At 36.8% G+C, this 19891-nt stretch overlaps 1 protein-coding gene across 2 annotated transcripts in view; it reads left to right on the forward strand.

Annotated features, from left to right (window-relative positions):
- Positions 1-19891, forward strand: part of sens-2 (zinc finger transcription factor senseless-2) — an 83889-nt gene that overhangs the window by 28988 nt on the left and 35010 nt on the right. For both annotated transcript variants that reach the window (XM_074085290.1, XM_074085291.1), the window contains exon 3: positions 18030-18675. In XM_074085290.1, the coding sequence (XP_073941391.1) occupies positions 18030-18675 (646 nt within the window). The remainder of the gene's footprint in view (positions 1-18029; positions 18676-19891) is intronic.

The following is a 19891-nucleotide window of genomic DNA, read 5'->3' on the forward strand; positions in this document are numbered from 1 at the left end:
TGGTGTAACGTCCCGCAAATCTTCATCCTTTTTTGTTTAATTGACAAAAAAAACGGCCAAGTATGAGTCGGACTGGCGCACGAAGGGTTCCGTACGATCTATACAACATAAACATAACAAACATAAACATTAGCAAAAAACGGCAAAAAAATCACCTGGTGACAAACGGGCGGACGGACGGACAGCGAAGTCTTAGTAATAGGGTTTCCGTTTTTACCCTTTGAGTACGGAACCCTAAAAACACGTGTCCAATATTTTCTGATAATCTAAACTGAAGGACTAATTAAGTACAATCTTCTAGGACACTACTTAAATTCTTTAATACACAACTTACAAGCCCATCACCTGTCAAAGAACCCAACTCACCTATTTCAAAGTGCGTGTAAACGTGACCAAACCTCTCTCACGTCACAATTCCAATAACACCGGACCAAATCCCACGGCTTCAGATTTTGGCGTGACAATATATCTTATCACTTATCAGCGGCCCGTCAGGCCCTATCAGGACGTATCGCGGGCGAAATTACGCTTGTTTTATGACTTTGATTTACAGGCGGCATCAACAAAAGTGGCCGCCGATAACGTATCGATGGTTTAAACATTCGTGTTATGATAGTTGTAATTTTTGTATCGAACACGAATTTTTGTATAGCGACTGATAAGGTACCGTTTGCAGCGATGTCGACGTTAATTTAAAGAAATAAATCGTTGAGGGTGCGTTATATTGTAAGTAATTAACACAAAATTAATTCAATCATTCCTGCGGGATAGTAATGTAATTAAATGCACATTATTGTAACTTATATATTTTTTCTCTGTTTCTTGCAATAAGGAAAGAAAAATCTAATATAAATTATCTAAAATATATTTGGTGGTGATCGTTTTAAAATTACACGGTGTCGCACAAATGTATGTTGCACGCTTGGATGTGGTGGCATGGGCATGACAGACAATATAATAGACCTCCTCAACCTACCGTCTGATTTAAAATCGTCTAGTTCGGCTAAAATAACGGTTTCCCATTACTTAGTTTACTTACTCGGTTGGAAGTGGTCTGCATCCACAACTCCACAGTGAACCCGTGGATGGAGGCCGCTCCCAACCGATGTGACTGGAGGCCTTTAGTAGACTAGGCTTTAACCAGGACAATGTCCTGTCCTGAGACATACATCCGTCTCGTTGATGGGTCGTCTAATTTACTAAAATCTAAATCTGAATATTTCTTCTGACCCTACCCATCGGCCCTCGTCTTCGGTGTAAGCCCGAGTTCGACATGTGTGCCCGTGTAAGCAAACATAGTTTACAAGATAACGCTGGTCTGTGTACGGATTACCCCGCCTCGTGACTTCGGAGAAACCGTTAAAATATCATTTGATGATTTTGAGGTGTATTGATTTTTGGGTTGATTTATGAGATTGAGAAAGTTTTTTCATTATATGGTGTTCATATGATACCTAACTTTGCTTGTGGAATGTGAATGTTTGTCTTAAATTTGGAGATCTTGTATAGCACGTCATTTTGTATATATGATAACCGAGAATAATTAAAAACGTCTATTGTAGATCATGATTGATTAATGGAACTGTTTGCAGTGTAAATTATTTTGAAATCTATTATTATTTTATATTATTATTTTGAAGAGCTTTTTCATGTTTTAAATATTAATAAGAAGTCCTTATTCAATAAAAATACAACCAATTTCATAACTACCGAATCAGATTCAGATTTTAAATTTGTACAGAGAGGTACTGTGTAAAAAGTTATAATTAGCTAAAAAAATGGGCATAAACTTGAAAACCTCATTTTGTTCTTGTCAGGTAAAAAAACTAAACTGTTGGACAAATTTACTGCATTTTAAATCAAAATCACTGCGATCCTGGTTTAGAGTACACGTTTACTCATACTTATATAAGATAACCGACAAATTGAAGACTCAAAACCATATTCTCTGGACGCTGTCGTTACGCTGCTTATGTAACCATTATTTTATATCAATTTTGTTTATGTGGAAGCGGAAAACGCTTGTGTGTTACATCAATGTCAGGACATAAACTGTTATCGGAGATAACAATTAAATCAATATGTTATTTATGAGCTATATGTCATGGGCTTTTCCAAAATTGAGCTATATTTGTATCGTATGAATAATCATTATGAAAACCGAAATTAATTTCTTCAAACGAGACAAAAATATAACCCCATTCGAGCGGAGTTGGTTAAAAAGGGTTTTTATATCTGGTCTAGTTGAATGATAGTGAATAAGGTTCAGAAATATTGTCACGACTCATGATATTTGTGATATTTTCAAATTCTGTACCAAACAGGGAAGAATTAAAAAAATTATACCCTTATACCGGTAGGATCAACACTTCGTTATCAACGGATGTCTGCCTACCAAGTCTTGGCAACTCTTAAGTAAATCAAATCCATAAAGAAAGTACTTCCGATGTGCCAAGAATCATGAGATAATTATGGCAAAAAACGAAGTTCACAGCAAAAATAAAATAAAACATCAGAAAATCTTTTTATAAATATTTTTGTGATAATGGACTATCTCTTACACGTGCTGCTTGAGCTTGAGTATTTACCTACCCGACAAACGTATACGATATTTAAAGGTTACATAATTATTTGAATATCGAAAATTAAAATACCTACGGTTAAAATATCGATGTTCTAAATAACTTCAAAGTCAAATCAAGTTTAACTATTATATTTTAAACAGGTTACATATATTTGAATATATGTAACCTGTTTAAACTATAATAGTTAAACTTGACTTTGGTTCCAACTTACGACTAGGTACCTACGATAACCGAGTATATAAGGATGATGATCAATGTGATTAAAATATTTCTATATCCATCATAAACGCTGTGATGTCATAATATTTCACCGAAATGCATATTTTTAGTTATTTCTTTAAGTATAGCGGATCATATCAATCACTGTCAGAATATTATGATCTTTGTATTATCAGTACTCCTAGCACGAAATTACAATGTCTAGCCGAGTGATATAGTCACGCATATTGTACGTACCTACTACATGTTGCTATTGTAATTTACAGAAAAATCAATACAGCTTTTTTATAACAGTAAAACTAGCATTTTAATATTGGCGACCGCAACCTGCGACCGCTACCGGGTCGCGCGACCTACTTCTTTGTATGAATAATATAGCGACGTGATGATGATGACTCACGGATGCGAACACGTCAAGTAACTAAGTTCATATTATGCGCTAACTCAAACACCAAATTCAAAAATCTTTATTGCCACCAAAAAAGCAAAACAGAAAAATATAATAAAAATGATAAAAATGTTTGTAAATTAAAAAAACTGAACATAAATTATACTATTAAAAATTATGTAGTGTAGTGTGACAATGAGTCCCGGTCTCAGCATGTGCTGGACATCGAGGTCCAGCGCTGATTTTCAGACTGGGCACTAGACAGAACTCGGTCGGACGCGAACAACAAGGAGTTCGCGGAGCGTTAGTGTGTGTGTGTGTGAGAGAGAGTGTGTGTATTATGTGTGCGTATGTGTGATGTGTCTGTGTGTTGTGTGCGTGCGTGCGAGTACGCGCGAGTGCTTCCGTGCTTGCGTACATGCGTGCTTGCGTGCATGCGTGCGTGCCTGCATGCTTATCGTGAAGGAGTGTCAGGAATTCTTTTGTGCTGATATAAGATGCTTATGGAGTGATTGCTTGAACTTTTACAGCTTCAGCTTTAGGCCTATTATGCGCCGTGAATTTGATTCTGATCCGCTGTACTACGCACTTGGCATTTAGCAACCGTCTCTATATTCAAATGGATGGCTACATAAGTATCTTGAAGGTATTCATTTGTTTCCGTTTTGACACAGTACAAAAAAGGAGCAGTACACCGTCTTTATACAAACGGCCGGAACGAGAGATATACATACGCGCCACGAATTCTCAGCATACCTCGGCAACCATCTAGTCGCGAGGGCGCCGCGGTTACGTACGGACTCACGCGCATTTATTACGTACCTTAATATGTCACAACGATATAAACAGTATTGTTCGGTGTTCGGATGTTTACATTCATCTAATATAATAAAAATAAAAACGTATCTATTGAAGTAATTTATCAGAATGCGAATTTTCTATACTCTTAAATTAAACAAGAAAGTTTTTCGCTCATCCCAGGGGAGGCACAAATATTTCTCCGTAGCTAATTTGTAGGTAACAAATATAATGTAATAATGAAGCCAAATAAAACCGTTTAAAACATAATACGTTTTGTGGATTATTAAAATAATGTACTTAGTCCAATTCTTCTATAATTTCCTAAACCTCCTAAGCCTTTTCGTACTTTTAATTTCATGTGACATTATCAAATCAAATACGAGTGACAGTTAGTAGAGTATATATGCAGCCCTATCGCGTGTTTGTGTACCGAGCCGGCGTAGGTAATTACATCAAGGAGGCTGCCGAGACGAAATACTGCTCGTTTATTTATACTGTGGTTTTGATTAAAAAATGGCTATCATATCTGAATGACAAATCTTTCACTTCAAAAAACCCATCGTTACACTAACGCCAAATCTAAATACAAAAACGTCACGTATAACCAAAAAGCTCGATCAATCAAAGGGTAACATTCGTGCCAGGTCAAACCGTCAATATTTGCCAAGTGGTCACGACATCGCGCAGTGTTTGCCCTATTATTCACAACTGTTTGACCAAGACCAAGTGTAGCCAAGTTGAGGCAACTACGGAGTTAGTATGTAGGGCTGCCATGATTTTGGGAGACTTGAGCTTGAATGAGTTCGGGAATGAGAGAAATTTTGTTGGGAAAAAGGTTTTTATTCCAGTGAGGTATAGGCACTACACTGCAGAGTCGGGCAAAATAATCAATAATAATAAAGTTGAATAGATTGCTGAATAAGCACTTGAAAAGATTATGCTAAAGAATGATTGAAAGGTAGCTTCGTAATTTACCGAAAAACTTAAAACAATAACACTGATATGTGTTGTGTGGATACCTACTAAAAATCATTTTTAAAATAAAATATATTGCTCTTATTGCACTTTTGCTAACTACTGAAGAATACTGTTAGTCAATAGTGCTAAATATGTGTACATATCATTTTCTTGCACTGTTGACGAACAGTAGGGATTCTTACAGGTAGGGTTCATTTTTAACCCCCGACGCAAGAAGAGGGGTGTTATAAGTTTCACCGCTGTGTGTCTGTGCAGACGCACATAGCATGTATCTGTGTGTCTGTCTGTGTATGTGTGTGTGTGTGTGTGTGTGTGTGTGTGTGTGTGTGGCACCGTCTGTTTGTGGCACCGTAGCTCTTAAACGGGTGGACCGATTTAAAATAAATAAATAAAATAAAAAGACATTTATTGCCACATCAAAAAAAAATACAATGAACATAACAAAAGACAAAAATAAAAACAACAGACACGTTACAAATATGTGAATGCGGTTTCTTTTTATTTGAAATTAAGTTTTCTAGTGATGGTTCTTAGACATGTTTCATCAAAATCGGTTTAGCCGTTTTTGAGATATTGAGCTTTGAATTGACAAAGCGGGGGTTTTCCAACTTTTGTTGGTTAGGTTATAATGAAATGAGCAACTTATTCGCGACCTAAGTAATTGTTTACAGTTCAGTATTTTTTGTGTCAGAATTGTCATATCCCAGAGCTACAAATGATTGTAGTTGTATCACTGCTAGATACTTACTGTTATTTTAAACTCTGTCCGTTATAGCGTTTTGAACTTGGTATCCCTGAAGCCTCGCGTGTCAAGCCGGTATGACAATTGAATTCGTGGTATATCCGCTAATAATTTAGGGGATTGTGATTGCTGTGCGCTTTTGTTTTCTTACGCCACTTGTCGGCCGTTTTTTTTTTCGACAAAGTGCTTCGCTTTTTATTTTAGTCTGCGTTTGTTTTGGTTCCGCTTTGCATTTTTAATACGTATCGTCTAGCAAGCTGTATTATAATTTATTTTTTATTGCAATAAGTCAATTTTCATGTTCAGTTATCTTTCAAGCTTGATCATGAGCATCTGTCGTTTGTACGGATATTGATCATCCTTTATCAAAATTACTAGCCTTTATCAAAACGACCCGATTTAATTGCCACAATTTAATAGCACATACTCAATTCAGAAACGGTCTCGTCATCTTCACAATGTCAAATCTAGGCACGAGTTAACCAATGTTGACTAGCAATTATTAAAGAATTTAATCTCTCAAAAGAACCGCTCATGAATGACATTTCGACAATGTTTACCGCCAAACCTGTAATTGCGTCAACTGAAATCATATCCCGTTGAAAATGTACTTAAACTCGACGCATTAAGGTTGACGTGAGGTACTGTGGTAGTTTTGTGGTGCGTGTAGCAATCAAGAACATCAAGAGTGTTGTTTTAGCAAATAATTCGAGGAAACCAGAGAAATCGGGGCGCCCACAAAGACGCCGGTCGATGTAGGGTCACCACTCAATGTTAAGTTAATGAAATATAAGAGACCCCGTAAGGTTATCCTAATTCAAAACTTATCAATTTAAAGCGGGAAGTACGACCGATGCCGTTACTAATCAGTGGTGAAAAAGTAGGTCGATGGGAATTCATAAAAGTTGTCATTATTAAAGCATACATTGGTAATGAAATAATAGATCGTGAAGAGGTAAATAATTTTTGGACATCAAAGCTAAATGTGCATGGCTTGAAAAAAATCGTTTTTGATTAGATCCAATTTACGAGTATATGTAAACTAATAAAATTTCACGTAAAAATTATCTAATTTATCATTCTTGTGATAATTTAATTAATAAAATGTCACATTATCTGAGAATCGTAAATAACTACTATTACTAAACCAATCAATAAAGATATAAGTGACTGAATTATTCATCAAAACAATGTACTTTTAATTTACATATTTAATTTAAAGGGCTTGAATTTCCTATCTGATTTTTAGGGTTCCGTACCTCAAAAGGAAAAAAACTGAGGTCTACTGTCCCTTGGAGCTGTGATAAAATCAAACTTCTAAGCCAACGCAATCAATAGATGCAGCCGTGTATGCTGCAAATTTCCGCAAATTTTCGAAACTCGCAAGGGAATCAAAACCTATAGGGTACTTCCCGTGAACTCAGAATCTTGAAATTTGGTATGAAGGTAGCTATATAATATATAACAGATATAACACAACCAACTAGAAAAGTCTGAAAATCTTGATTTTTTATGTCTGTCTGTAAGTATCAATGACCAATATAATCTGACCCCACACTGCGTGTATTTTGCTTAAGAGTAGGGCTCTGCATACACTGGATGTATTAAATCACTCGGAAAAAGCGAGAATTATGTCTTCAAGACACGATTCCCGTTTACTTACATACCTATAAATGTGTACGGAACCCTCGGTGCGCGATTCCGACTCGCACTTGCCCTGGTTTTTTTTTTAAATAAACATCTGTAGTCGAATCAATAATGTAGGTACTAGTCATACTAAGAGTCCTAATTATTTGTAGACCTTACTGTTCATAATTTTTTTCTTAAATTATAGACTACTATGAACACTTGTTTTAAATAAATGAGTATTCATAATTGTTGTATAACTGGCTAATCAAAATGTTAAATTTCTTATTCTTTACTATACATTGTATTCTATCTGATGTACGTATGTCACTTCAATAAACAAAGTCAAATACAACATTCGTTATCAGCACGAAACTCTATATTTAACTGAGTATTACTTATAAAAACTATATATTCTTTATTAAAAAGTGAATCTACTAGTTTTTTCCAGTATGTGCGTTTATAAATTATGAAAATCTGTGAAAATTTTCAATAGTTCACGAAGATATTTTCATACTATTTTTGTTGTGACATAAAACAGCTGTGCGTATAAATATGGCAAATAATTCGATTTCTGGCATAAAACCACTCATTAACAGAGACGGTTATTCCGTATGGAAATTCAAAATGCGTATGTACCTTATGCATGAAGAGTTATGGGAGACGATCATCGGATATTCTGATGATAGTAAAATTCCTACTGAGGTAAAATCACGTAACGATCAGAAGGCGTTATCGAAAATATGTCTCACTTTAGATGGTATGGCAATAACTCATGTAAGGTCATGCAAAACAGCCAAGGAAGCTTGGGATGCTCTTTCGTCCGCTTACGAGGACAAAGGTTTAGGGCGACGTATAAGCCTCGAACGGAAACTCTACAGGTACTGTCTTGATGATTTTGATTCCAATATAGAGACGTACATAAATGCTGTCATGTCAACTGTGCAAGATTTAGCCGACATTGGCAAAATTATGGAAGATGCTTCAATAGCTGCGATTCTTCTTGGAGGTTTAAGTCCTCAATATGCACCTTTAGTAATGGCTTTGGAAAATTCCAACATAGACATTACAGTGGATTTAATTAAGACCAAATTATTGAATGAATTGAATAAACCAGCTATAGATAACCCAGGTACTGCTCTTCGTACACGAATGAACCAGAACAAACCTTCTACATCCAAACCGAAGAAACCTATTGTGTGTTACGACTGCATGGAGCCAGGACATAAGCGTCCAGATTGTCCCCATAAAAAGGACAAGAAGAAGAGACCCGTAAATCACAAAAATTCTCTATGTGCACTGAATGTCAATGACGGATTAGAGCGTGATAAATGGTTTATTGATTCTGGAGCTTCAGCACACATGACGTCACGAGCTGATTGGATGAATAATGTGAGAAGTTCGTCTATTGGGACTGTAACCATTGCAAATGGAGATGTACTGCCCAGTAAAGGCATTGGAGATATTTCTATCACCACTTGCGGTCAGAATACTAATATAAAGAAGATTACTGATGTAGTTCATGTACCGAACTTGAATTCTAATCTTATTTCAGTAAAGAAGGCAGTAGATAAAGGTTTTAACGTAGTTTTTGATAGAACAGGTTGTAATTTTTATGATTCTGATGCTTTTTCTTGTACAGGTGATGTAATTTTACATGGTTCTATATGTGGTGGACTGTATTCTTTAGACTGTACGGTCAACCCAACGACTCAATTATCTGCTTTTGAGACCCACTCTGATGTTTCTAGCTTCAAGCTCTGGCATAGACGACTAGGTCATTTATGTCGCATCGGAATGGATCAACTGAGGAAGGGACACGCAGTGGGCGTGGACTACTCAGAAGTCGATAAGGAACCATGTATCCCCTGCATTGAAGGTAAGCAGAATAGGAAACCCTTTAAGAAAGTTTCACATAAAAGATCAACTTCTGTTCTGGAACTTATTCATTCAGATATTTGTGGACCCTTGCCTGAAACTTCATTTCAAGGCAATAAGTATATTTTATTTTTTATAGATGATTTTTCTCGTATGACTTTTGTATTCTTTATTCCTTCAAAAGCGGAAGTAAAGAACAAGTTTCGTATTTTCCAGTCCACAGTAGAGCGGGAAACAGGAGCAAAAATTAAGATATTGAAGAGCGATAATGGAAAAGAATATGTTAATGCTGAATTTTCGAGATATTTACAAAATGAAGGAATTCAACACCAAACAACAGTTCCCTACAGTCCTCAGCAAAATTCTATTGCAGAAAGAACAAATCGCTCAATTTTGGAGAAAGTAAGGTCAATGCTTTCTGATAGTTCCCTTTCTCCGGCTTATTGGCAAGATGCTGCAGAGATGGCTGTATATCTTAAAAATAGGTCTCCTCACCGTGCTCTCAATGGGAAGACGGCGTACGAGAAATGGTATGCTAAAATACCAAATCTTTCTCATCTGCGTGTTTTTGGATGCAGAGCATTCATCCATGTCCCTGAATGTAATCGGAAGAAATTGGACATGAAAGCATCCGAGCATATTTTCGTTGGATATTCAGAAGATCCAAGAAGTTATTATTTCAGAGATATTAGATATCCCAGAAGACTTGTGAAAAGCAGAGATGTTACTTTCTTTGAATGTGATTTTCAAGATTTGAAAGTAAAGACAACTTGTAAGTCTGATAATGATTTAACTGAATCAGCAGTACCTCTATTGCTTAGTTCGCAAGTAAACTCGTCAAATAGTTCAGATAGTCGAACACCTGTCACAAGCGCTGTCATCGAAAATGAACAGATTCAACCTGATATTGTAGATATTATATCAGATGTTCAGTCTGATATTAATGTCGTGGGGCAGTGGCATAACGCTGTTACTCCAAATGTGTCAGTTCAACCTGTTATTGCATCTTCATCAGAAGAAACTGAATCTGATACTGATTCTGTAGAACCAAGGTACAATTTGAGACCCAGAAAACCTAATTCTGCTGCCAATTGTGTATGCATGCAAACTTCATCCCCTCAGCTGATGGATGAACCTACAACTTATACACAGGCTGTGAACGCAGAAGATAGTGATAAATGGTATCAAGCTATGCAAGATGAATATCAGTCACTGCTTGAGAAACAAACTTGGGTTCTCGTTGATAGACCAGATAAGAAAGTCATACCTTGCAAATGGATCTACAAGCTGAAGAAAAATGCGCATGGTGACGTAATTAAATATAAAGCCAGACTTGTCGCGAAAGGATTTAATCAAGTTTATGGTATTGACTACTTGGAAACTTTCTCTCCAGTCGTCCGAAATTCTTCTTTACGCATGTTGTTCGCATTGGCTGCGGAAGAGGGAATGAAAATGCACCATTTAGACGTTGACACGGCATTTTTAAACGGAATTTTGGAGGAAGAAGTATATATGAGTCAGCCGGAAGGATTTATAAAACCTGGTCAAGAAGATAAAGTATGTTTACTGAAACGATCGCTTTATGGCCTCAAACAGGCTTCACGAGCATGGTATAAAAAGTTGACCGAAATTTTACAATGCATAGGTTTTAACCAAACTCCTTCGGAAGCATGTATTTATACCAAAAAGTTTGGTAACGAGTTAATAATACTCGCTTTCCATGTCGATGACATTGTCATTTTGTACAAAGAAAATAAAACGCTAAATACTGTCATATCTGACTTGCGGAATCATTTTAGTCTGAAAGTGATTGGCAAACTTAGTTATTACTTAGGTTTAAATATACATTACAAACCTAATGAGATTAAAATATCTCAAGAAAGTTACATTCGTGATTTGCTACAAAAGTTTCACATGATGGACTGTAAGAGCGTGCCTACGCCGTTGGAAACTAAAAAGTTTCTGCCGAGTGAGAAGAATGTAAGTGAATCTTCATTATCCTATCCGTATCAGCAATTGATAGGCTCACTCAATTTTCTGGCCGTTAATACTCGTCCAGACATTGCTTTTGCTACATCATATTTGAGTCAATTCAATACTAAATATGATAAAAGTCATTGGAAGGCGGCAAAACGTGTATTACAATATTTGAAAGGCACTATGGAATTGGGCATTACTTACAGGAAAGACGGTGGATGTTTAATTGGCTACGCGGATGCAGATTGGGCCAATTGTCCTATGGATCGTCGTTCATACACCGGATTCTATTTTTCTATGGCCGGGGGAGCCATTTCATGGGAAAGTAAAAGCAAACCACCATTGCCCTGTCGTCCAGCGAAGCGGAATATATGAGTTTGTCCAGTGCGGGTAGAGAGGCTGAATTTCTGAGGCGATTGATGTGTGAACTTACTGGTATGTCAACTGTTATTACTATTTATAATGATTCACAGTCTGCCAGAAGTTGGCATTGAATCCGGTTCACCACAACAGAACCAAGCATATAGACACAAGATTTCATTATATACGAGATTTATTATCTAACAATATTGTTAATGTCGTATATATCAATACTTTGGAGATGTGGGCTGATGTACTAACTAAGCCATTGGCTCGTATCAAGCATCAGAATTGTATAAAAGGAATAGGTTTATGTTTATAATCTTGTTTTGATTACGGGGGAGTATGTTGTATAACTGGCTAATCAAAATGTTTAAATTTCTTATTCTTTACTATACATTGTATTCTATCTGATGTACGTATGTCACTTCAATAAACAAAGTCAAATACAACAATAATAATTCTTTAAACTCTTGCGCATCGATATGACTTAGAAATAAACCGAATCACTAATAGTTTTATGTAAAATCCTGACTGAAGCGCCACAACTTGCCGTGGCATTATGGTGAGTGGTAGTGACCAGTTAAGCGTCTTGTATATGTCTCATGTTTTTTCTTTTGTTCTATAATTGTGATATTTTATGACGTTAAATACATGTATTTTCTTTCTTTCATTCTTCTTTCTTTCTATGTAAAGTCAACATTTTATTCCTGCTACTCTATGTCATGACATCTTACGTATAATTCATTTTTCTCTTCAAACATCTGATCGCCGTCTTACTAACAGTCTCTGCCAGCATATGCAACAAGATAAACGTCACTTAACTTAATCCCTATGTCAGATTGTGTCGGTCGTCATTCAGTTAAACTTTATCAATATCAAGCTCTCGTGACGTTTCGCTAGGCGTGGTCGCCCTAAGCCTGGGCTCTGAAGTCGCCGCCTAAGCCCAGATTTGTCATTGTTATCAACCGAGTTCTGTCAAAGATAGCTTACGTCACTATCAGCTAGTATTTATATAACGGACTGGTTACTGCTAGGTCTTGAGTGGAATCCCATTTGATTTATCCAAACGGTTATTTTTTTAAACAAACTTTTCTGCTGGTCTAACTTTTTGACGACTACCTGCATTGTCATTCAAACTAAAAATCGGTGCCAAATTTTAAGTCAATCCGCTCACTAATATTTGACTTGACTGATTAAACCTTAACAAAAATACGCACGAAGATTGCATGTTAAATAAAAACTTATAAGTGTGCTGTTGACACTGATGCTGATAAATTTGAGGTTTGGCTTGTAGTCGAATATCGAGCATTCGTCTCATTTAAATTTGTCTCACTCAACAACAAACAAGCATAGGGCCAAACATCACACTTTCTCGAACATTCTAGTAAACGTTCGTCAAAAAGTAGGCCTGAGGGACGTCATGAGAAAAAAGAGAAAGAACTTGGCTCGGCTAGAATGCACGATAGAATGATTACAAGAACGCTCGATAGAGAATCACGCTAAAACGCTTGCTAGAATGCTGGCTAGAATGGTGCTATATAGTTTGTGAAATGATACCTGTAGCATTCGCTCGATTGCTCAGCTCAAGTTCCTAACTAGGCGTAAACAAAATAGACTTTGTCATATAAACGAAGCAAAATGGTTCATTTTTGGGAAATCTTTTACTAGAAAATTCATTTCATTTCAGGAAAATAATTTGTAATGTTATATCTGTAGAGATATACCCTGTGTACATTTAACTATCATTGTAATTACTATCAGATTGCTCTAAAAACACCCATCCATTTTGCCACGTGATCAAAATATATAGTCTTTTTATTAATTTCGTTCACGTGCAGTGCAATCTCTAATTGTTCAAAACTTAACGCCATATAGATAAACCAAATCATTCGCAAACGTAGAAAAACAATAAATAAATGATTAAAATAATAAAATTTACCGAATCTAATCTAAAATGTGACCTTCAAAAAGTAACTTTGATTAGTCCGGTAGAGGATTATTGCTCAAATAAATCCAGGGTGATTAAACCCGAGGTTTGGAGATAAACGTCACAAGATTTTAGAGGCACTGGCGATAATCAAAGGGTGTTGAATAAATATGGTTCTCGTTTCTGCATTTGATTATACGTTTGATTGTTTGGTGACCGGCCATTTACTGGGTAAACGTGCTTGAACTTAGGCCATCTTTGCCTACCTTGTCTACCAAGCTTATTTATGATCAATCTCAAGCCTATTTTGCCTTTAATAAATATGCCTCGCGAATATGATTGACGCGTCGGACGCCCCGCGCGCCTACTCATAATTTACCAATTTTTGTTACTATGTAGATCCGATCACCTTAAAACATAGGGTACTTACCCAAAATTACCCAAAAAAGTCGTTGGTCGTGCAACGGGTTAAGAATAATAATGTGTACAATTCTATTGAGATTTAAAAATATAAATTCTACTAATAAGTATAGGTAGGAAGTTTTTATACGGAAAAAATGATTATTTATATCCAAAAAGATCATTTGATCAAGCGCCTTTAAATGTTGTTTCAGTCGTACGAATGAAAGATTATATCATACGCTATTATGGACTATTTCATTTTATAGTTTTTCATTTTCAAATAAAATAATGACTAGCTTATCGCTCTACGGAGCGTCAGTTACAACTCATTTCAGTCATTTTTCACCGCATTCAATCCAAGATTTGGGTACGCGTAATCCCTCCGATAAAACTGGGATTAACAGATATCTTTACGATTGATAAAAGACATTAAAAGCGAATGATAACATTTGATTTATACATTTCGCTGGTTCACTGTGACAAGGTCTTATAATATTTTTAGGATGATCAAATTTTAACCATGTGTTATCTGAGGTTTGGTTTGTATTTGAACGCTCGTAAACGGAACATTTACCCTTGTATGAAACTTAGACAAGAGGTTATTCACTTTTTGTCGTGATATAATACCAATAAATCGCATATGACACATAAAATGTAATGAAATAAATTATGAAGAAATCTTTCATCTAACTTAAAATAGGTACATTTTTGGTTTAGGCAAAAAAGGCCAAATAGGTCATTCAACATTCACAGATTTTGTCAGCGCCCACAGCTACTTTATTAAAATTTAGATCAATTAGACACGGTCCCCATATTATACAGGGTGCGTAATATTGGTTACTAATCCATATTAACGGCCGGCGCGTGACTTCGCAACTTTCGACGCACCCCGTAGATTATAATTTTATTGAGTTTCATTTCTCGAGTTTGATTTTTATTTGATGTATAATATTTAGTGGTGTACTTATTTCTCTATAGATAATTTTTCTGGTGGGATGAACTTATAAAGCTATAACTTATATATACTTACATAGCTAGTTTATATAGTTTATTGCCATTTAAACATACATATCTTTTCAATAAGGACGTTCATTTCTTCGTTATTTTTACCTTTGTTTGTTTGTTTATACGCTTTATTGTACAAAAAGGAAAAACAAAAAGGTTACATAAATAAAAGTTGTGTTAAATACAAAGGCGGACTTATCCCTGCAGCCTGCTTACCGCGTCTTTCTGCTTATCCTTTGCAGCTTATGCTTTAAAATTGAACTGTATGTAATGAAAAAAAAATGCAGAGTCAATACAACTTGCATCAGGTTTTTTGCACACGTAACAATAGTGAGATATGTGCATCAAAGCAAGGAATATTGACTTTATTAAAAAGTTGCTAAAATGCACGCACATTGCGATATTGACAAAAACCATCGACGTTATTTTCGAATAAGTAGTTGTGTATCTTTGCCTGCATCTCTATAGGATGCTCCGATTTTTAAACTATATCCAGTGAATATTCCCATCCATGTACGTACTGATTTGAACCCGATTCAGGGCGTAACCAATTTAAACTCGCACGCGGATTTGCGTACGGACATCACTATGCAAACGATATGCAAATTTAGGATGCACCACTGAATATTGAACTACGTATTGTATGGCAATGTTAGTAAAAGTTTGGTTTTATTATTCAAAATCTGCAGAACACGCGTAAATGTTAAATTTTCAGTGACATTTTGTCCCGGATACAAGGATAAGTTGAACTCAAGACAGTTTAAATTGGTCAAAACAAGTATTCATCAAAACAACGTGTAATGTGTAACATTCAGCTTATTGAGAAGATATCTTAACAAAAAGATCAGTTAAGATTAGGAGTCTTTTTGTATTTTTTATTTCAACTCCAAATTTTGTTACTTTTACGATCATCCCGTAAAATCCACAGCGAAAATACGAACTGAAACATAGATGCACACAAAAACCAGAAAAAGAGACCAGCGCTGGGAATCGAACCCAGGTCCTCAGCATTCAGTGCCGCGTGCTATACCGCTACACCAGCACTGGACAGAGAAAAAGATCGGTAGTTGACACTACTATTGTTTTTTTTTTTCGAACGGACTGTTCCTCTTAGCTGATGGCCTTTACAGCTTAGGTACTGGATAGAGAGCAAGCTGCCAGATGGGCCGGTCAGCAAGGGGGCTACTATATTATAAAGTTTGTTCCGTTATTATTGACAAATATCCTACTCTGCTGAATCAAAAATTACAAAAACTGTCACATTCTTTTTAGAATTATGATACATCTTGACATCGATTACTTGCAAGGTGACAGCTAACTCCATACTGTTCCTTTAACCTGAAAGTAATTCTCAATCTCTAAAAAAATACTTATTAAAAAGCAGAATACAAACTCCACCCGATTACACACACTCAGCCGTATTTCTAATTTGTTAAAAGCGTCTGAAAAATAACAATCACAATGCATACAGCAATTTGCGCCGCGCCTCTTATAATTAAAATTGCATTAGTGCACTGGGCAATGCTAATGCAGGCTTGCATAGAAAAATGAAGACACTTTGTAATCTAATTAAGGTTTTATGCGATACTTGTGTGGTATTCAGATCGATTTGATTTAGGTGAACGAGCTTGTATTGAGCAATATGATTTTCTTTTTCATGAAATCCCTAAATATAAGTGTCTTGTGGATTGATTTTCATGACTTAAAAAACAGCCTTGGAATAGTGAAGTTTTTAATAAATAAAAGATATTTCGAAATCAGCTCTGTATTTCCAAAGACTACCTCCTACGTTACTAACAAACATAATTAAGTAATATTTTTATTGTATAATGCAATAATAACCCAAGATGACGCCATGAGTATATCATTACCCATAAATCAAATTCCAAAATTAAGATCATCTAATTACAAAACGGCACAATGCGTCAAATAACCGTCTTTACATTTTGCTCCATTATCCCATTCAATATTTTGCAAACCCATAAATTCGAGCATACTGTCGGGGCGGAACAATGAATCCAAATAACCATTAATATGTAATAAATACTATGGGGTAATAAAGCCGTGAAGGGGACAAACAAACAAGTGTACAGAGGCAACCCTTAAACGATGGCCATTGTTCGGGAAGGATCGGGCGTGAAAGCGAAGGGTCGCCGGAAAGAGCCGAGCGTAGCCGAGTATTCCCGATTGGTTCCGCTCCAGATGACGACAGCTGCTGCGTTTCGGATATAGGGGTGGCTCTTCATTAGTTCAACTTGTCTCCTCGAGATGGATGTTTGTTTTTGGATGCGGAGTCTGATGGTCGCATGATGATGTATGATTCTTCGATGGGAGTTTACAATTAAATTTTGATGAAGCTTTACTTTTACTTAATTATTATCCATGTGCAGTCGTCAACGTTTCTTTCTACTTAATTATTTGGTTATAAGATTATCTTCTGAGTTGATGCAAACATTTTTCTTCTCTTTCTCCCTATCTGTCTATTTTTTGTAATATATCGAAAAAATGTAAAGACACCAAAGACCACTTAGGTACATGTTAGCTGCTCTGTAGTTGTTTGTCAAATAAATAAAATTTACACTTTTCAATTGAACCAACAAGTTATAAAGTAAGACGGCAAAAAATCACACAATAGTTTAATAGTACAAAGCAAAACATCAGGACAGCACACCAAACTAAACAGCGCGTAGTTCCACCCGAGAGATTAGCAAATTGTAAAAAAGGGGCCCAGACCCGATGTGTTAATTACAGGGGTTGGCCGGAGGGTCCCAATGAAAGTCAATTTGGTACTACGACATGATATGGCCCATTTCGTCGACGACAAGTGAGGCACCTGCGCTTTTTCACTGGGCCCAGGGGCGTTTGTACCCTTTGTGTCCGATTGGAAAGCGAGAACGATCCTATGTTTTGGCAAATTACTGTTTGATGTCCCTTTACTGTTATTTGCTGTGCATTTGTTAGGTTGGAAGTGTATCGGGAAATTCGGCGATCGGTGGATTGGTACATTTGGATTATTGCTTGTGGTTAGGATACTCAATTTAACTGTACTTTCACAAGCTTTTTGAAAAGTTTAGTTATGTCATACAATAATGTTTGACGCGTTTCAAAAGAAGTTATATTGCGTCTTTTTTGTTTCAGAGGAAATTAAATTCGGCATCAACCGTTTAGTCAGCGAAAAAACGGACGAAGAGGAAGAGGAACCTAACCACAATGATGTCACAAGACCAGAGGGCATTTCACCAACATCGCGGTGCGGCAGCCCGTGTTGGGCACCGTCTCCCCAATCCCCCCGCTCAGTCCGCTCCAGCTCGCCAGAGCTCGAAGTGGATTCTCCCCCTTCCTCACCAAGAAGACCACCTGATTCCTCGCCACCTCCAAGAAGATCGGAATCCTTCTCCGTCAGTGCCCTTTTAAGACCCGACGCACCCAGAGTTCAACCGCAAAGACCATTTTTATACCCACATTTACCCTTCGCGGAACTTTTACGAGACGCTGGAGGCCTTGGAATTCCCTGGGGTGGATACAGCAACTTATACTTACATGCTGTGCAAGCTGCTGGGCCAGAGTTCCTTCGTCTACGAGCAGCGGTTCTAGGTGCTCCCAGTCCCCTTCAAAGACCTTTGCCTATCGGCGATGTGTACTCGTGCGTCAAATGCGAGAAGATGTTCAGTACTCCTCATGGCTTGGAAGTACATGCGAGGCGATCACATAACGGAAAGAGGCCTTTTGCTTGTGAACTGTGCAGCAAAACGTTCGGGCATGAAATCAGTCTTAGCCAACACAGGTGAGTTGTTATTGAGACTTTTAAAGAGTTATAAACCTAAGTATTAAATTAATTTGGTCATGAAACATAAGAAGAAGCACACCATTATTCCAACAGCAGTCGAATTGCCAACCAACTTCAAAAAAGGGGTTCTCAATTTGACTGTATTTTATTTTATTTATTTTTTATATGGGAAGCAATCACCGCCGGCCCTTTGAGAGACTGATGAGCTCGTTTTTTAAAGATCCATGTTGTACATGTTGGAGCAGAGGGTCGTGGGTTCAAACCCCGGCTCGCACCTCTGAGTTTTTCCAAATTCATGTGCGGAATTACATTTGAAATTTACCACGAGCTTTGCGGTGAAGGAAAACATCGTGAGGAAACCTGCACCAACCTGCGAAGCAATTCAATGGTGCGTGTGAAGTTCCCAATCCGCACTGGGCCCGCGTGGGAACTATGGCCCAAGCCCTCTTGTTCTGAGAGGAGGCCTGTGGCCAGCAGTGGGACGTATATAGGCTGGGATGATGATGATGATGATGTTGTACCACTCTGGAAACACTGTATTTTTTAACCGACTTCAAAAAAAGGAGGAGGTTATCAATTCGGTTGTATTTTTTTATGTTTGTTACTTCAGAACTCCGTCATTTACGAATCGCTTTGAAAAATTTTTTCGTTCGTCTCGGAATGCCTTCAATTACGTCCCATAAGCACCAAATCAGGATCTGATGCTTGGATGTAGGGATACCTCTGGTAATTTGGATACATTTAGTAGTAATTCGTGCATTTGCTCTCGAAAATCATCATTTGGTGAAGTGGAACTGATGATGAAGACTACATTTGACCAACGGAGCGACTACTCAATAACAAGTACTTTACGGGTTGAATTTCGATTTTTTTAACACAGTTGCTAAGCCATTTCAGCTCATCGCAGTTGACATTATGGTGAAATGGAACTGGTGATGAAGCACCAAGACTGGCAAGTCTCCTCAATAATGAACATCTCTGCATCAAAAAAAAAAAACAATCATTGTAAAAGATGACGAGCAGTTGACATTAAACTATTATATCTTAAATTATTTTACAATTTGCGTGAAAATAAAATTATAGCAAAAAATTTAACCCACAAAAATTTTCATCTATTTTGTTATTATGTGATATTCAATAAAAAGTCATATAGTATGTATGTATGTGAACTCTTTATTGTACACAAAAGAATAGAAACAAACCACAATTCACA

Source organism: Choristoneura fumiferana, chromosome 3 (genome assembly GCF_025370935.1).
Source record: "Choristoneura fumiferana chromosome 3, NRCan_CFum_1, whole genome shotgun sequence".
In the NCBI taxonomy this organism is placed as follows: Eukaryota; Metazoa; Arthropoda; class Insecta; order Lepidoptera; family Tortricidae; genus Choristoneura; species Choristoneura fumiferana.